The sequence below is a fragment of the Delphinapterus leucas genome, chromosome 2 (assembly GCF_059928025.1).
Source record: "Delphinapterus leucas isolate spDelLeu-1000000601 "Yukka" chromosome 2, BTC_Dleu_Yukka2, whole genome shotgun sequence".
Taxonomy (NCBI): domain Eukaryota; kingdom Metazoa; phylum Chordata; class Mammalia; order Artiodactyla; family Monodontidae; genus Delphinapterus; species Delphinapterus leucas.
Window position 1 is genome coordinate 72471961 of NC_143130.1, and position 19713 is coordinate 72491673.

General features: G+C 39.4%; 2 protein-coding genes across 12 annotated transcripts in view; one reads left to right on the forward strand and one right to left on the reverse strand.

Annotated features, from left to right (window-relative positions):
• INTS14 (integrator complex subunit 14) overlaps positions 1–19258 on the forward strand; it is a 52186-nt gene extending 32928 nt beyond the window's left edge. For 7 of the 9 annotated variants that reach the window (XM_022579807.3, XM_022579806.3, XM_089907097.1 and 4 more), the window contains one exon: positions 1405–7042. In XM_022579807.3, coding sequence (XP_022435515.1) covers positions 1405–1656 — 252 coding nt within the window. In that variant the 3' untranslated portion in view covers positions 1657–7042. Of the gene's footprint in view, positions 1–1404; positions 7043–7069; positions 7332–7411; positions 7479–8433 lie in introns of those variants that run through there. The other 2 variants (XR_016392074.1, XM_089907096.1) reach the window with 2 other exon arrangements.
• HACD3 (3-hydroxyacyl-CoA dehydratase 3) overlaps positions 3014–19713 on the reverse strand; it is a 32818-nt gene continuing 16118 nt past the window's right edge. The window contains exons 6-12 of one of the 3 annotated variants that reach the window (XM_089907100.1): positions 17384–17494; positions 11933–12060; positions 10153–10265; positions 8843–8949; positions 8145–8276; positions 5324–5370; positions 4627–4702 (exon numbers count right to left, since the gene is read on the reverse strand). In XM_089907100.1, coding sequence (XP_089763226.1) covers positions 5354–5370; positions 8145–8276; positions 8843–8949; positions 10153–10265; positions 11933–12060; positions 17384–17494 — 608 coding nt within the window. In that variant the 3' untranslated portion in view covers positions 4627–4702; positions 5324–5353. Of the gene's footprint in view, positions 4703–5323; positions 5371–8144; positions 8277–8842; positions 8950–10152; positions 10266–11932; positions 12061–17383; positions 17495–19713 lie in introns of all 3 variants that reach the window. The other 2 variants (XM_022579809.3, XM_089907101.1) reach the window with 2 other exon arrangements.

Below are 19713 nucleotides of genomic sequence, written 5' to 3' on the forward strand. Positions count from 1 at the left end.
GTGATTGCTCAGAACATTCTTACTGTACCAGAGGATCTGCTTCCAGGAATGACTTCTAAAATTGCACATTTACGAATTGCAAAAGGATGGCCCTCCAGAATCATACCTAGCTAATGCAGAACCATTGGTGGAATGAAGTTACAAGGGATGGGGTGGAGTTGAGGGGCATTTAAGGTCACTCCTTGCTTCTCCCCTGTCCTTCTGGTGTTTGGCTGAGATTAAATTAAGTGGCAGTGTGAGGTATGCTGTATTGGCAATTGTGTCCTAGCTTGCGAATCTTAAAATACGGTACACACACCAGCTCCAGGGTAGCATCTCTTCCAGAGAACATATGTGCTTTGTCTGGGTGTTATCTTATTACCTTTATGTCTTCTAATAATGTAGCGAGCTGGTGAAATCAAGCAGAGTTCAACCAGAGAGCTGCCCAGCCCACCATGTCCCCCACTAACTGAAGCCCTAGGCCCTTGATGACTACTCCTTGGCTGCAGTCCCTGTCTCCCTGCAGAGCTGTCTATTCAGGGTGGCACACTTGTACTTCGGCCTCTGAACTTTTCAGTTGTAAACAGATGATAGTAGAGAGGTGGTCAGAAAGCCCATTTCTCTTTTCTGGTTTTATATAACCTACAGGAAAGGGCCTCTACCAGATGGCTGTGTCAGCTCTTCCAGTGGGCATGGAAGAGGTTATCCTCATTTTGTGCCACTGACACCCAGAGAGGCTACACAGCTTGCCCAGATCACACTGCTAAGTGATAGATGGGGCATTTCATATTTCTGTGCTTCCATCCACTACTCAACCTTTTGTGGTAATCTTTGGGGTCAGACCTACTGACTCCGCCGGTGCCTCCTCCAGACATGCTCATCGTCATTCAGTCTGAGGCTCCAGCCAGAGAGGCACCGGAGGGTAAGAGCCCTCTGAGGTTTGGGGCAAGCCTTTTCTGTACCTGAGTAACGGAGGAAAAGTATCCTCCATAGAGTTATGAGTACATGAAATGATGTATGCAAAGCATCTCACCATGTTTGGCCTAAGTGGTCATGCAGGAACGTGGAGAGACCTAGAGGGTATAATGCTAAATGAGATACCTCAGATCAGGAGGATGTCATTTCTATGCAGAATCTACAAAGTACCTCACCATGTTTGGCCTAAGTGCTCATGAACTGTGGTGAGGATGACCTGAGTTTCAGTCACCTGTGTCTTCCTTAGCTTTCTGATCACCCGCAGAGGAACCACTTCCCAGTCATGTCATCACACTCTCTTGTTATTGGCATCTCTGTACAAGCACTTGTTCTCATATAAAAACGCTCATTTAAGATTGGGAATCAAGGAGAACTTATACTAAGCTGAGCACTTACAAAGTATGTGATGAGGAGAACACATTTCAGGAACATCGGTGTCTTTTGTTTTAGGAGCTGAACCGTTTACGAAAGGCTGCCTTGGCCTTTGGTTTCCTGGACCTGCTCAAAGGGGTGGCTGACATGCTAGAAAGGGAGTGCACGCTGCTGCCTGACACAGCTCACCCTGATGCTGCATTCCAGCTGACTCACGCCGCCCAGCAACTCAAGCTGGCCAGTACTGGCACCTCTGAGTATGCCGGGTATGACCACAACATCACACCTTTGCAGACAGACTTCTCTGGGAGCAGCGCTGAAAGAATGTGAAGCTGACTTCATTCTTTTTTCAAGTGAGAATAATTTAGGATAAAAACTTTTCTGGTCTGTTCACCTCTGCAGCAGCTACCCAAAGACCTTCCCAAGGCTGCCTCAGAAGCACCACTTGCAGGTTTGACTCTGCTACTCTGAGAAGGGTTCTGCAGGGTGGGCAGCTGCTCGGGCTTTGACCTTAGCTTTCTGGAGCTCAGTCTTTAAAACCAAAAGACAACTGTTGCTCCCACAACGGGCACCTCTCCTGAGAAGCCTGAAGGACTGACAAGCGTAGAGCCCTCTCCACCTTCCTCGGGCACCCTAACAACCTGGGTTCTCTGTTCCTGAAATGCCCTTTACTCTTCTCCTCTCCCAACCACAGGGACATTTTCAGGTACCTATGATTGGGAGAGGAGACTTGCTAAGTACAAGCCCAACATCACTAAGTTTCAGAATTCCCTTAGAACTTGGGCAAAAGGTCGGTGGTAACCCTTAGGTGCTTTTGGCATATCTTGAGATACAAACTTTTAGATAGCAACCATAAATGTATAAAATTCTTGTTTCTTCAGATTTTTTTTAATGAAAATAAAATATTTGATTTTCTATAAAATGGTTGCACTGGGAAATTTTTAATGGGTCTTTTTGCCTTTTGCTCTGTCCTATAACCTAAGTATAATTTTAACTTCCTAAGTAGCATAGATTCATCAATCTTGAAGGTTCCTTGGGTTCCATACTGACTTCCTTGTTTCTGACACTGGTTAGGCCTCACTGCTTCACTGCCTAAGCCAGGTTCCATCCAGGTAGCTTCTGATATCACTGTAGTCAGTTATGGTTCCAGTTCATGAGCTAGCTTCATGACCTTAGGCAAGTCATCTAACTTCTCCAGGCTTTATTTACATCATCAGTGCTTTTCAGATTGTTCTGTAAAACTCCTAAGGAATGGCTGCTTCAACCCAAGCAAACATGTTTTCTTTAACATGCTGAATTGCTATATAGGTATACCTCGGAGGTTTTGCAGGTTTGCCTCCAGGCCACCGCAGTGAAGCAAATATTTCACTAAAGTGAGTCACACGAATTTCTTGGTTTCCCAGTATATAAAAATGTTATGTTTACACTATACTGTAGTCTATTAAGTGTGCAATAGCATTCTAAAATAAAATGTATATACCTTGATTTTAAAATATTTACTGCTAAAAAATGCTGTCCATCATCTGACAACACAGTGTTGCCACAGATCTTCAATTTCTAAAAAATGCAAGTATCTGTGAAGTGCAATAAAGCGAGGTATGCCTATAAAATATTTTGTCTAAACAAAGGAATTTATCACTAACAATTTGGAAACCATTAGACTAAATGATACTTAAACACAAGTTACTAAGATTTTAATTGTAAATGTTTAATAGAAATACACAATCTTTAGCTTTCTCAGACAGCAATAAAGGGGTTTATAACCATCAGTCACTAAGAATACAAGATTCTACCACAAAGATACAGCATAATCTGCTGTAAAGCTGATCTGCCCAATTACACACAGTCAGTCAGTTGAAAGAACACCAGAAATTAATACAAACAAATGTTGACAGAAGTTGCAGACATGCAAAATACCCTTCGGTGCAATGAACTTGTAAAAATATCAACCAGCCTATGCTAATCAGATGTTTTTACTTAGGTCAAACCAAGTTTCCATCTTGGGCCCAGAGAAATAGCATAACCCACTGAGTCCCCTTTCCCCCAGGAACAATGGGAATGGCAGAACAGAAAGAGTCATCATACCTCAAATTCTTATATACAAACAAGTATTACTTGGTTTACTTGGAATGTATTAGGGAAAACTGATGTTTTCGACAATGGCCAAATCATAGTGTCTAGATTTTTTTCAGTTCCTCTGTTGGTGGATTTCCTGCCGGGAATTGTTAAAGGCTCAGCTGGTGGTTCTCCAGCCAAAGTTCTCACTTTGTTTTCACTGTCCTACTGCAGACAGGTGAAACAACAGCAAAATAAAAAGCAGGTGTTTTTGAGGCCTCTTCAAAAACAGTTCCACCAACTCACTCTGACACAAGTAAATGGACTCAGTCAATGCAGGGGAAGGAACACTGAGTTTTTTATGTCTGTGCACAGCCTAAGACAGTTTCATAGGTATTTTTACTTGGCCTACTCTGATGTTTCCAGTTGGCCACAGGCTGCATGGCCAGTTTGACCCTTTTGATCCCTGTAACACCATTTGCATTTGGAACTCTTATAATCTCATTGTTTTCTAACTAATGTTTCATCTTTCGTGTTGAAAATAGTTCTGATTTAGCTAGGAATGAAGTAAATGATCATGGTGTTCCAAGGTTCTGACTGGTTTCTCTCAAATCACCCTGGGACTCTCCAGTGCCCACGCAGGTTAAGATGTTGTTAGAGAGATTCAGAGGTAATATGTGTCCTCCAGCCCTACTTGGACTCAGAAATGTTTTATCAATGACTGAGTAAAACTCGATTTCCAGAAAAATCAATGCCAACCCACTTAACAAGTAGCCCCTTGGGTACAGAATATATTAGGTCCTTGTCTGAGTCACTTTCACAGCCTCCTACACAGCAACGTAGTCTTGCTTTTTTTTTTCCACAAGCAATAGCTGAAAAGAACAATTCCCAGCTATAAGAATGGCCAGTAGCTGGTAGCATCAGGGCACTGAAGAAGTATCTCTGGCCTGTGTGAAACAGACTGACTGGACATGGAGTGGGTGGGGGTAGGGCTGAGTCTTTTGCTGTCATTAACAGAATACACAGGAATGAACCTGTCATCAGGTATCAGTAATCCATGTCATGCAAGTACTACACTAAGATAATACAGTAAATTCAGGAATGTTACTGGGGAAAAAGGAAGATAGCCTCACTGAGAATATAATCATTTAACTTTAAAAAAACTTTTACATCAGTACAAGAAGGTAAAACTAAGAATTATAGATTAGGCTCAAACTGGCAAGAAGTCATCTAAATCTCTCTTTTCAGTGGATCTTTTTCTTTTTTTGTCCAAAGCGCCGCCTGCGCTGTTTATAAAGATGACGGAAATTTATGTACAATCCTGAAAAAGAAAAGAGGCCAGTTAGAAATGAGAATCTTTGTCTCTGTTTATAAGCAGAAGCTCTTGGGGCAGGACAGTCCCTAGTTATCTGTTTTTCATATCCCACAGCCCTGTGCTTACTGCAGTTGCTCAGGAAGTACAACTTAGAACAAATATTAATAATGCACTAGAGACAATTCAATTTTCCCCCAGTGGGTTCTACAATTTAATTTTCTCCCATATTTTACTATGAAAAATTTCAAATATACAGAGGATTAAACCATTGTACAGTGAATACCACCTAGATTTAAACTTTAACTTTTTTACATTTATCACATACCCATTCCCATCTCATTCTTTATGTATTTCAATGTAAGCTGCAGACATCAGTACACTTCACCCCCAAACATTTCATTAATTAGAGTTCAGTATTCCTTTTTTTCCTTTCTTTTAAGGTAGGATTTATATAAAATGAAATACACAAATCTGAAACAGAGAGAACCTAATTTTTAATTCAAGGCTATGCAATAATATGTATTAAGCAATAGCCTAAAAGTTATGAGACACTTTTCTAGGAAGCACACAATTCAGTGAACTAGAAAAACACAGGATTTAAGAGCCAGAAGAAAATTTCAATCCTACGTGATCACTGAGTAGTTCTGCAGCTTAGTCTCACCTCAGTTTTCTCACTGTACAACAGGGTTAAAAACACTTATTTTACAGCCATTGTGAGAGAACATACGTTATAACGGTTGTTATACTGCTTCTAAATTACGTAGATTTAGGATTTATTTCATTCTGAAGAATAAGAACAACTACATATTCATTGTAGGCAAACTATGAATACAGAACCTTGTAAGTTACAATATGCAATAGCTTAAACAACACAAGGAAAAGCCACTAGGGTTAGTGCACATTAAAATACATCTACCTGGGACTTCTCTGGTGGTCCAGTGGTTACAACTCTGCGCTCCCGATGCAGGGGGCCCAGGTTCGATCCCTGGTCAGGGAACTAGATCCTGCATGCCACAACTAAGAGCCTGCATGCCACAACTAAAATCATGCCGCAACTAAAGATCCCGCATGCGGCAACAAAGATCCTGCGTGCCACAACTAAGACCTGGTGCAAATATTTTTTAAAATACGTCTACCCTTCTAGCTTTTTTAGTAAAATATTTTAAGGGTCTTTCCAACACTTATTCCTTTTTAACACTTTCAGTAGGCCCACCTCATGGAGCCTAATTACAGTAGTACTAGATTTATCCAGTAATAGAGGTAAAGAGCTCTTTTAATGAGTGCATTTTCCAAATTGAAGCTTACTCCCTTAAAGCGCCAAACGTTTTAACATTTTTGGTGTGAAATCTTTCTGAAATGGAAAAGAAGAACAAATGGAATAAAATTTAACCTTTGGCAGATGACCTGCCCCCATAATGTATATTATTTAACTGCACTTCTGCCATGTGCGGATTCCGAGGGGCTCCTAAAGGGTGTAGGTCTCTTCTCCCCCACTTCTAAATGACCAAGATCGGGAATTCCCTGGTGGTCCAGTGGTTAGGACTCCACGCTTTCACTGCCAAGGGCCCGGGTTCAATCCCTGGTTGGGGAACTAAGATCCCACAAGCCGCGTGGTGCGGATAAATAAATAAATAACCAAGATCACTGGGCTTTCCAACTTCTTGGGTTTACTTTTTGTGGTCTCCCTCTCAGTCTGGGGAAGCCAGCCTCCAAGCTGGTCCCCAATAATCCCTACCTCCTTGTGTAGTCTCCTCCCACATTATACAAGGTTGATCTGTGTAAGAAAGAGAATACAGCAAAAGTGATAGTATGTCAGGGCTTCCCTGGTGGCGCAGTGGTTAAGAATCCACCTGCCAATGCAGGGGACATGGGTTTGAGCCCTGGTCCAGGAAGATCCCACATGCTGCGGAGCAACAAAGCCCCCGTGCGCCACAACTGCTGAGCCTGCGCTCTAGAGCCCGGAAGCCACAACTACTGAAGCCCACGCGCCTAGAGCCCACGCTCCGCAACAAGAGAAGCCACCGCAATAAGAAGCCCGCGCACCGCAACAAAGAGTAGCCCCTGCTCGCCACAACTAGAGAAAGCCCATGTGCAGCAACAAAGACCCAACACAGCCAACAAATAAATAAATCTTTTTTTTAAAAAGTGATAGTATGTTACTTGTGAGTTTAGGTTATAAAAAGCAGTGTGGACATGATAGAAGTGCTAATTATCACTATAATGGCAATCTTATTACAATTGATAAATGTATCAAATCAACATGTTATACCTTAAAGTTATACAATGTTTTATGTCAAATATATTTCAATAATAAATAAATTTTTTAAAGGCAAAAAAAAAAAAAAAGGCAGTGTGGCTTCTGCTTTCTTCCAGATCACTTGCTTTGGGGAGAAGCCATGTCATGAGCATCCACGTGGAAAAGTACTATGGCAGGAAACTGAAGCCTCCTGTCCACAACTACATAAGCGAGCTTGCAGCAGATCCTCCAGCCCCAGTCAAGTGTGCAGAAACTGTAGCCCCAGCTGAGCTGACAGCTTGACGAAACCTCATGAGCGTCCCTGAGCCAGGGCCACCCAGCTAGCCTACTTCCTGACTCTCAGAATACATGCGAGATAATAAATGTTTTCTGTCTTAAGCTGCTAAGTTTGGGGGTAATTTGTTACACAGAAAAAGATAACCAGTATACTATCTGCTGTCACATCCTTCTGTTGCCAGGAGACCACAGAGCCATACTTCAAGGCCACCTCAAGACTTTTGTGAAATACAACAGGGAGAAATATATGTAAGTATATTAAAATGTGTTAGAACTTTATCTAAAGTAAACAATCCTCATAATTAGGAAGGCTTTTAAATCTCTCATATTTGCAATAATATAGGTTTACTTCTCTTTCCCTTCTTTTAGTGCTTAGTTTTTATGAGTTAAGGCAAAACTTTATGGTTTTATATTAAAATTAATAAATAAGCAACGCTTTACATGAGGAGTGGGGGGCTTTCCTATTGTTAGGTAGAAGCCTTCTGACGTCTCCTGGCTGCTCAGAGGCCTTTACTGCCTTCCCTCCTTGCTGCCAACTGTATCACCACCTCTGTAATAATTCCTCTGGATAAGGGATCTGCTACTGAAATTAGCAGAAGTAAAATGAGCTTTTTATTCATTTTTTACTCAGTTTTAAAAGAGCTGCTTACATTGTTTTAAACATGAAGTATGGTGAAGTCCCAATGACCTAGAGCATTTCAAGAAGATAACTCACTCATTGGAGATATGGGAAGAAATACTTCCACACATAGCATATTCTCCTACTGGGTCTATTTGGCAAAGTAATCGTTCTCTAACTTATTTCTACTCTTTTGAAAGTAAGAATACTAATAAGGATTTTTAAAACTCTGAATCATTTAACTCTACCTTCTAAGAAGTAACAGAAAAAAGGTCTATTATAGAGCCAATACTTACCTAAAAATAATATTATAAGATAAATCTGAAGAAAAAAGGAAAATCTAACTTTGATTTTCACTGGATATGGCAATGTGAAGCTGAATCTTCCTGTTTCATTGAATATTGGAATGGACTGGATCACTGAGACGGCTGAAAAGCAGAAACAAGAACATTTTAGAAGCAAATGAAATACAGTCACATCTACTGATAGAACCTTCTAACCCCTCAAAGTTTCTGGGTTTGTTGAAAATGCTTCTTCCTCCTCTCTTTGTACAATGGGCTCATGTCTCTTTTTTTTTCCCCCTAGCTTTCCTAGGAAATAAGCCTCCAAGCTGACAACAAGGATAAATGAGGAACAGTCATCTGATAGCACTGGGCTTCCTATTCCATAAAATGAAGAGAAAAATCCCTGACTCACTCACTAGGTGTTTGTCGTAATAACATGAAGTCATCAATAAGAACTTGCTTTGGAAAATTTAAAGTACCATATAAATAGGAAGCATGCAGTGCATGACCACCCAGCTTCCAAACCTTAACAAAATGAGCTACTTCCTTGGAACAGTCTAGATACCAGGAGTCATGTGGAAGGAAGCCACTAGAAAGAAATTCTTGAAAAGTTCAACACCCATATTTCAGACTAAGGCTGGCAGAGGGAGGAAGAAAGATCTGGCCACCCCTTGGAATTAAGGTATAAAACCTAGAGTTCCTGAAAGCACCTTCTGCCAAACATCCCAGAGGATATAGGGGAATCCACATAGTGTAACGAAGCCATGTGAGCACCTTCCAATCCATGTCAATGCAGGAAAGCATGTAGAAGGGGTACCTATTGAAAATAAGGAATTAACATGTTAAAAGCCACTGAATGCAACCCTAGAACATCATTCAACAATAATTTCACAATTAGCCACACATGGCTTCTTCTTAGCAGAATTATAAACTCCCATCATGCTCCTCCTCCAATCTTCAAAGGATATGAATTCTCAATAACGGCAGACTAAGTTTAGGTCTCAAAGGAACCCTCTATGAAAAGGTTCAGTATATAGAACAGATGCTCAGAAGCATTTTGGCTTTATTCCTAGTTGATCTACATTCCAAGTAGGTAAAGATGACAGATACTTTGACAGACACTTTATCGCTGCATAAATGAACATTACCAAAATTAAAGTATACAAAAGACCTCTAATCTATAATCAGGAATACTCTATTTAAAAAGAGGTAACATAAAAAAAAGTTGCTTCCTCCCAAACAGTAAAAGTTAATATTAAGTACCTATAATCTCTTTCACCTTTGTGTTAAGTAAATTAGAGGGTATACTGGGTGCCATGGGATACAGACTCCATTTAAACACAATCTAGGACTGCTGACGTCTTTTCTCCCTCTTAACTGTCAACTTTACCAAAATACCACCAAACCTAGAGCTGAGGAGTCAATTTGCAAAACCAACCCTCCACTTGACTGAAAAGGGAAGAAGTATGGAGTATGTATGGTCTGGTAAAGAAGAACACATCTACTTTAATTGGATCTTTTTTTCTTTTTAAAGATATTTCTTCTATTGACAACTGAGAATGGAAGAATCAGATAAGAGGTCAATTCAAACTTCAGTAATCTTGTAGTAAAAGATTCATTTCTATCAACCCTTCTCGAAGGCTAGTCTTTACTACTTCCATCCAACCTGGGATGCTCCTTCAGCCCCCTGTTTCTTCAGCCCTTTCAAGAATTTTTCCATGTGAATGAGTGCTCTCTTTCCAACAAGACAGCAAGATCCTGAAGGGTAAGATCCTTTCATTTCTCTGGATCTCTCCCTCTGCTCTCCAGTGCCCAGGCTGGTATTATGATCCATTGACTGTTTAAAAAAAAAAAAACTGCCTCACCTTTACAGAGCACACAGATGCAGGTAGAACTCTCCACACATAGAACCTTAACCTCAAATCAAATGAGACTCTGGATAAGACAGCAACTCCCTCAAGAAGAGAGGTGCTCCAGAGTGGGAGAAGCACTCAAACACCATCCTGGCATTTCTACCCACCTCAAAATTTCAGCTGTGCTCCATATATAAAACACAAAGAAAACCACAGCTTTGTTTTGCATTTCTTCCATGGTGCCAAAGACGATAAACAAAATGAAGTTTCTTCCAAGAAGCTATTAAAAGGACCCAAAAGAGAGAAAGAAGTTTTAAAATATATTTTCAAAAAACAACATATAAATGTATTATCTGAAACGTAACCCCACTAAATTCAAGGTAAATAGAAAACGACTGAGAAAACTTAGACCAAGTTAAAGTACCCAAGCCAGTATTTGTGGACGTGTGTGTGTGTGTATTACACACGTTCAAACACAGTTTAAAGAATACTGCCAAGTGAACATCTGCGTCTGCATAACACAAGTTAAGAAACAGAACGTTACCAGTGTGGCACACCCCCTCCCTCCCCGTAGTAAGTAACTACTATCTTTTGTGGGGTTTTTTTAAATATTTATTTATTTTTGGCTGCTTTGGGTCTTAGTTGCAGCATGCGGGATCTTTCGTTGAGGCATGCAGGCTTCTCTCTAGTTGTGGCGCGCGGGCTTAGTTGCCCCACGGCATGTGGGATCTTAGTTCCCTGACCAGGGATCGAAACTGCGTCCCCTGTATTGGAAGGCAGATTCTTAACCACTGGACCACCAGGGAAGTCCCAGAAACTACTATCTTGTGTTAACCATTCCACTGCTTGTCTTTATAGTTTTACTACTTATGTATGTATTCCTCAACAGTATATTGTTTCATTTTGCTTGATTTTAAACTTTCTGAAAGCATACTCTATGTATTATACTCTGACTTGCTTCTTACTCAATGTGACATTCCCAAGATTCAACCATGTTGGCGCATGTGGTATTGCCCAACTCCAAAAGGCTTCACTCACATTGTATTCTACATGAATGGCATGCACTGGAGGCATGTGATGTGATGACACCGAACCTATTTTGCCCTAGAAATTCTACCCTGATGCTTATTTGTATCAGTCTTTGATATAAAAAAATATTATTCCATATTAGTGGGTCACTCACTATCCACTTTTATTTTTTTGAACTAAACAAAACAACCTCTTTCCAAGGACAGAAAACCAAGAAATAACAAGGCTATTGTATTAACACCCTTTACCATGCAAGTGATACTGTCAGAACGCCAGAGCTGATATGCCAGAAAAGGGCTGAACTATAAAAACAGCATCCAGACGAGACTAGCCAACAGTCACCTGATTCCCCGAGTCTGGGTTGGTGGTATCTAAGAATATATATAGTTAGGGAACAAGGCAAGGAAGCTGAAAGACTTTGATGTCCCATTCCTGAGAGCAATCTTCCAAATATTAGGAAACAACCTAGATGTCCTGGGAGTGGGGGGGAACTCCCCACATGAGTCAGAAGAGCCACCTTCATACATGGAAGAAAGTCCAAAGTGAAGAGAGTTCCCAGGTATTACACCACCTTCATTGACCTGAGGTGGTAGGAGACCAGGCACACCCCTATCTAAGAAGAGGTTAGGGTTTTCCACTCCTGCCTGAGAATCAAGCTTCCCTAGTTTTAAAGCTCTTTTTATAACTTTGTGGTATCACGAAGATATTATAAACAATAAAATAGACCTGAAATGGCAAAAGTCTATTTTAAAAAATATCCCTCAGGTTTCACATTTTCCAACCTGTTCAGATAAAACAATGCTATTCCTGTGCAAATAGGTATTTTTACTAACTGAGACTTCCCAGCAAAGTGTGGATACCTACTAAATAAACATTGAAACCTTTCATTCCCCACCCTCGAGCTCAACTGTTCAATACCTGGAAAAGAGAAGGTATCACTGGTGACTTAGTGACTCCAATTGCTGCATTGATAGCTTCCACAACTGCCAGCATCTGGCAGAAATACATCATGTCAGCCACGGTGTGGAACGTGTCATAAAAGGACTCTATGGGACAAATACACATTAAGGGTAAATCAACTGGCAAACTCCAACAGAAGTATTTTGCACACTAGATAACTCTTTACACGAAAGGAATTTTAGGAAAAGTATAATAAACATCCAGTCAGAGTCAAGTTCACTATTCACCCCTCCATGGGCCTGAATAGTAAATTCTACTGTTTACCAGAAAGTTAACACATAAACCCTGTATGCCCTTCTCAGTTTTAAAAGGCAAGAAAAGACACATACCTAGACTTCACTCAGTTATTATATGCTGAAAAATCTATATATCAAAGCACAATGATAATTCTTTTCAGATCCATTATCTCATTTATACATATATCAACTGCAACCTAGCCTTTTAAAGTCTCAAAAACTGTACAAATAAATGGGGTCTTCCCTGGTGGCACAGTGGTTGAGAGTCCACCTACCAATGCAGGGGACATGGGTTCGTGTCCCGGTCCGGGAAGATCCCACATGCCGGGGAGCAGCTGGGCCCATGAGCCATGGCCGCTGAGCCTGCGCGTCCAGAGCCTGTGCTCCACAATGGGAGAGGCCACAACAGTGAGAGGCCCACGTACCACAAAAAAAAAAAAAAAAAAAAAAAAGAAAAGAAATGGTATAAACCTAAGAGTATGGAAAGTTTGAGTAAACCATAGTATATCTATTTCATGGAATATTATATAACAATTTAAATGATAGTTATTCCTTATATGAGGACAACAAATGTGGTATCAATTTGGAGTGCTCCATAATTTAATATCCTTCACTTTTCATACTGATCCTCACTTGACATCCTGGATTCGTACATTCCTCTTTGCAGTGTTTCTCAGCCAGGGCACCACTGACATTTTGGGCAAGACAATTCTTTGTCCTGCACATTGTAGAAGGTTTAGGATTCTTGCCTCTCTGCCTATTAAAGTAGTGCCTCTAAGAAATGGCAGAGTTAGGCACCTTACCAACAAAGATGACACTGCAGGCACCTCAAAAGAATACAGTTTAAATATCAAATGAATAAAACAAGCCTCTTGCAAAAACTAAAAAACTCTCTAACATTCTCATGAAAATGATCCACTTTACAATCCTGCTACAAAGTCAAACGCAAAAAAATGAAGAATGGTATATAGTGTTATTGCATAATTTTGCTGGAAAAATTCCACCAATAAGTAAGTTCAAAATTTGACCAATTCTTTTCTTTGAGGAAGTAATGCAAAATTACAATTTAAATTTTTCTATATATAAGATAAAAAATTTATTCATAATTTTAAATGTCCCTTGTCAAGACAAAATCCCAATCAAATCTTTTTGTTGCCATTTACAATGAAATTCTGGTATCCTTTTTCAGGGGATTCACTTATTAATTTCTTGGACAAATTATCTTTGAAAAATGAGGTTCTCCATTACTTTGAACTAGAAAGTTGTGACTTAAGATTCGGCATATGGTAAATAAAAATAAGATCTTGTTGCTTTGCCTCTGATTTTACGGGAAATTCATCCTGTTTCAATTCAGGAATAGAAATCTGATTTCTAAAATGACTGTTATAAAGAATATTAATAACATTAAAATGCTTATAATACTGTTTTAAAAACAAGATGCAAAATTGTACACACAGTATGACTATAATTTTTAACTGCAGGAGAAAAAAAAGACTAAAAGGAAACATATGGAAATATTAACAGTGATGGACAATGGCTTATTCACCTCCCCTTCCATCCCACCGCACCTCCTCTCTGGTTTTCTCCCATTTTCCAAACGTTCTTAAATCAGCCCAATTCCTTTTATGATTTGAAAAAACTTTTTAAAAGTTCTAAAAGGCACTCATATGTTAATGGATATAGATTTAAATAGTGGTACTATAAAATAGTATACTCTTTCTGGGCAGTATAAATCAAAATCCTTAAAAGCAATCTGCCCCTAACACATTGTAAAGCAACTATACTCCAATAAAAATTCATTTTAAATAAATAAACAAGATAAAATAAAAATAATCTGCCCTTTAATCTTGTAATTCCACTTTAGGAACTGTTCCTATGAAAGTTATATGGGTTTAGAAAGATATACAACAAGGTGCCAAGAATCTGTTGCTCTGATAGATGGGATTATGGTAGAGCTTTTGTTTTGTTTTATTTAAGTCTTTAATTATTAACACATTTTTATAATTAGAAAAATTTTTTAATTTATTTAATAAAAAAGTATTAATAGAGAGAGAGAGGCAACAGTTTCTACATAAGCCTAAGAGTTTGCTATTTCCTTAGCATGAGAAGTTTAGCACATACATGTTTACGTGAAAAAAACAAGTACATGTGTAGAATCTGCCATTCACCAACATCCTTTATTCAAAAAGAGATAATTGCAAAGGACAAACTATGACCCTGGGTACCAGGCCCAGGTCCTTATTACACCTTTGAGGACTGATAAGAGAAGAATTACACCAGCAGCTCCATTCCAGTAGGTGGTTTAGGAAGGGGCTCAGAGCCAAAATAGAAATTACAAATCCAGGCAGCTTAAACACATGACCCAGATAACTTAGCAGCTTTTGGAGTGGATCCCCTAACAGCTAGCAGGCTTGAACATTCAGAATCGATCCAACTATGTTAGGTTAAATAAATTATTTATGAATTTGAATGTACCTAGTCATTCCATGGGACTTGTGATAAATCCATACTAGTAAGAGCTACAGATCTGAGAACAACTGTCTGAGACTTCCTTTGTTTCTTTAAATAACTCATCTGTAGACCTCTGGTTACACATGACTATAAGATACTAGGCATTTGGGAAGTTTTTCACTAGCCTGCTACTGTGCTTTGCAGAATTCCAAGGTATTAAGAAGGCTGGAAAAACAACATGCACTTCTTTCACAAGATTCTGGAGCTAATTGCAATTCACCTTTACAAAACTCAGATGGGAAAAATTTAGGACTGAAGAGTAAAAGAGTCTACAGGATTTTTTTCTCTTTTTAAATAGTTTATATTTTCCATTATGCTCATATTTTTCCTCATATTTACTTTATAAAATAAGGAAAAAATTTTAAATGATCCTTTCAAACCATTTGAAAACGGTGCCCTTTCTTCCAATCATTTCACATTTATTGGTTCAGTTTTTTTTCTCCTTTTTATATTGGTGTGATCAAACTGGAAAAACAAATTTATGTTACCTTTTTAGCCCATCATAAGTATTCTTCCGTATTATTACAACCTCTTTAAATACTTTATATTTGCTTTACAACATTCCACTGAGTGAACAATCTAAACCAATCCTTCATTGCTGGACATTTAGGTAGTTTGTAATTTGTCACTAATATAAATAATGTCATAATGTATATCTTTTTGAAAAAGCTTTTCTTGTGGTTTCAATTATTTCTTTAGAACGTATTTCCAGAAATGAAATAACCAAGTTCAAGGATATGAACAGTTAAGGTTCTCAATGCACCTTGCAAAATGATTTTCCCAAAGAGCTGTTGTACTTATGGACCCTCCCAGTAGCCACTGTTGTGTTTATTTTAGCATATGTTGTCTTGAATTAGGTGTCTTTTACAACTTTGCAAAATTGATACATAAAAAATAATATTTTTCATTTCCTTCACCATTACTGAGTTAAACATTTTGCTGTGTGCTGAATTAGTTTTATTTCCTCTTATGAACTGCCTGTACATGACCTTTATTTATCTATTGGGTGGAGTTTTCACATTCTAAAATCAATTTGTACAAGTTCTTTATATGTAGAACAAGCAACAGCCCTTGCCGATATTTGTTGCAATTTTCCACCAACCCTGCCCATCCCCATTTTGCTCAACTCAATATGCTTTTAATCTTTAATGTTGTTTTGGCTGGATGTTTTTACATATATGGAAATTTAGGCATTTTATGTAGTCAAATACATTGACCTTTTTCTTCATGATTTCTTCTATCATTTTTAAGGTTAGAACGTCCTAACCCTCCACATGTGATTTTATAAAAATTTACTTTATCTTCTATTATTACTTAACTTTTTGATATATGGCGCCTAAATCCTTTGGGGGGATTTATTTTTGTATACAGTGTGAGAAGAGTCAAACAGATTATCTGCCTCCCAAACCTAACCACTTTTTAGAAACATTTCCCATCTAATAAAAAAAAATGATTGGAAAATACTTTCCTTTCCGCTGATTCATGATTCCTTTTTTTTATCATATCCATAATCTGGAGATATATATATATATATATATATATATATATATATATATATAATGTAAGACCTATTTCTGAGCCACCTAATCTGCTCTATTAATTACTCTATTCTTATGCTAGTGCTATACTATTTTAATTACATTCTTTCATGCCAGGTAGAGAAAGTCCTCTCCCATTACTCTTTCTTCCCTCAAATTTTATTATCTATTTATTGTTCACAATAAAATTTCAGAATACTTTAGATCACATTCTCAAAAATGTTCTGTTGTCATTTACTTTGGCCAGAATTCTGTTAAACATATAAATTAATTTAGCAAGAACTAGTAACTATTTTTTTAATATAAATTTTTATTTATTTATTTTTGGCTGAGTTGAGTCTGTGTTGCTGTGCGTGTGCTTTCTCTAGTTGCGGCAAGCGGGGGCTACTCTTCGTTGCAGTGCATGGGCTTCTCATTGCAATGGCTTCTCTTGTTGCAGAGCACGGGCTCTAGGCACGCAGGCTTCAGTAGTTGTGGCACGGGGGCTCAGTAGTTGCAGCTCACGGGCTCTAGAGAGCAGGCTCACTAGTTGTGGTGCACGGGCTTAGTTGCTCTGCCGCATGTGGGATCTTCCCGGACCAGGGCTCGAACCCATGTCCCCTGCCTCGGCAGGCGGATTCTTAACCACTGCGCCACCAGGGAAGCCCCAAGAACTAATATCTTTATGATAGTCTTTTCATTCAGTTTTACAATAGTCCATTTAGTCTATTTAGGCTCCAAAGGGGTGAGATCCCTTAAGGACTTGTATAACTTTGACATTGTGAGTATCACCTCAATTTATTTAGTTATAAATGAACTATCAAGCAGTGAATAAGAAAGGGATGTCAGCCCAAGATGTACCCCTGGCTAGCTGTGTGGATGTGGACCATTTCTTTGACAATCTCCAAGCCTGTTTTCTCATCTATTAAATGGACAGAACATCCAGTCTGCCTGTTTCACAAGGCCAAGGGAAGTGAAAGATGTGAGCATACAATGAAAGGCATGAAGTGCTACACAAATATGGTGGGGGGTTAGGGGGTGGGAGTGGTGGTATTGTTAATACCAAAGGCAGAGACTGTTACTTTTGGTGAATAGGGGGCCAAACTACTGAAAAAAGAAAACTAGCCTTGAAATTTTGCACTTGCCTTTTCCCAAGATAAGGAACCGCACAGTCATGTTGACAAATATCCAGGAGAATCCCAAGAACTGCACTAGATTATACATGAACAGGTATCCTTTCTTCAAGCTTGCAAGAGCTGAAAAGCAAAGCAAGGTGGTAAGCTGTTAAAAGCAGTAGTCACAGCAGGAGATGGGTATGTGGGGCATACTTGAATGACTTCATCCCTCTTTACTACTTGGGTGCCCTAAGCTCCCCCAAAAATACCTGGCCCAGGTCTGCACCAACCTGGGCTCCTGGTCCCATAGAAAAACAGATAAGGAAAAATTATAAGGAACATCGTAGTCCAAGGTATGTGTTCAGCAGTCTTTCCCCTCACAGCATTGAAGAGTAAGTATACAGACTTAACAAATCCAAGAGGGAAAAAGAAAAATTACTTCTGGCAAAGAATGACTGACTAGTTAAGGAGGCATTAAAAGGAAATAAAGCTATACTCAGCTCTTGCTCTTGTCATCTTAATATAATCTACAGTTTCTTCTTTTCTAGAATTTTTTTAGGTCATGCAGGTCAAACTAGCTCAAAGAGATAGAAACTGTAATAAAAATTTCTGATATTTGCTCATATATCCATCTAAACAAGCATTAACTGAACACCTACAATATACAAGATACTGTGAGTAGCACTACTGAGATTCAAGGATGGTTAAGACATGATGCTGCCCTCAAAGAGTTTACAATCTAAAAACCATATTACAAGATTGAGAGTGACAGGTAATGTCTTGTGAAAATTTCAAGGTGAGAAAAATGACTTTAGGCTGGAGAAGCATGTATCAGGCAAGTCTGCATGGATGAGATGGTATCTGATCTGGGCTTTGAAAGATGGTAAAATGAGGATATAACCAAAGGAGGAAAATTACAAACCAAGAGGCAGGAAGGAGAATAAGGGACATTAATTTTGTCTGCAGCCTAAGGGTTTGTGAAGACAGAGCCAACTATGGAATTAAGGAAGGAGTAAGGAGCTTAGACAGAGTCATGGTTGAGTCAAAGGAGTAGGGCAAAGGAAAGGATAATTCTTGAGAAGAACTACAGAGTTCAGGTGTTGCTGCTACATATGTATTCCTACCCACATATTTTTGTAGCTACATATCAGTGTTGCTACAGAGATATTCTGCATAGACACTTGGTTGATGCTCAAATAATCACAATTAGTGTGGTCAATCAAAAATAGCCTTATCCTAGGGGGCTTCCCAGGTGGCGCAGTGGTTGAGAGTCCGCCTGCCGATGCAGGGGACACGGGTTCACGCCCCGGTCCAGGAGGATCCCACGTGCCGCAGAGCGGCTGGGCCCGTGAGCCATGGCTGTTGAGCCTGCGCATCCAGAGCCTGTGCTCCGCAACGGGAGAAGCCACAACAGTGAGAGGCCTGCATACCGCCAAAAAAATAGCCTTATCCTAAGGAGCCAAAAAAGTCAGACTTGTAGAAACATTTAACTAATTAAATTTTTTTTCTTCAAAACTACAAAAATGTATTACACTTCCCCATATAAAGAACTTCTTTCATCAGGAAACTTTACGAATTTAGATAAAACTGTTAAAGCTTTTTCTAAGATCCTAAAAAATCCATATATAAGAATTTTTACATATTTCAGAAGTTTATCCCTCTAAAACACCAAAAAATTAACTCAGGGCTTCCCTGGTGGCGCAGTGGTTGAGAGTCCGCCTGCCAATGCAGGGGATGCGGGTTCGTGCCCCAGTCCGGGAAGATCCCACATGCCGCGGAGCGGCTGGGCCCGTGAGCCATGGCCGCTGAGCCTGCGCGTCCGGAGCCTGTGCCCCGCAACGGGAGAGGCCACAGCAGTGAGAGGCCCGCGTACCGCAAAAAAAAAAAAAAAAAACTAACTCAGATCTCAAGGTGGCCTTTTTATGTTGTTATTCTTCACCTCCACTAATCCTCTCCCCTCCTCTGCTTTTCTAAAGCAGAAAATTCCTCTAAATTAGTGGTTATTCAGTTTTTTTAAAAAGCAATAAAATGTCTTTTTAAAAAGAAACTTTATTCAGAACCCTAATACATAAAACACAAAAGCCAAGCTGCTCTGATTGAAGTAGACCTGCTTGCTTGGTCTATCCCTCCAAAGCATCTCTGGAAACCCCCGGGGTACCATGGAACATAGTTTGAAAACCACTGCTCTAAAACTTTCCCCTTTCCTACTTATGGCATGTCAAATAAGTGCCACTAAAACTGAAAAAGTTCAATTTAGGACATACTTCGAACCCTTATTTTATTCTACTTTTCAGCATTAGTTTTGTATAGACCTGCATGGTCCTCCTACTAGAACAGAAGCTGTTTGAGCACAGGTGCTC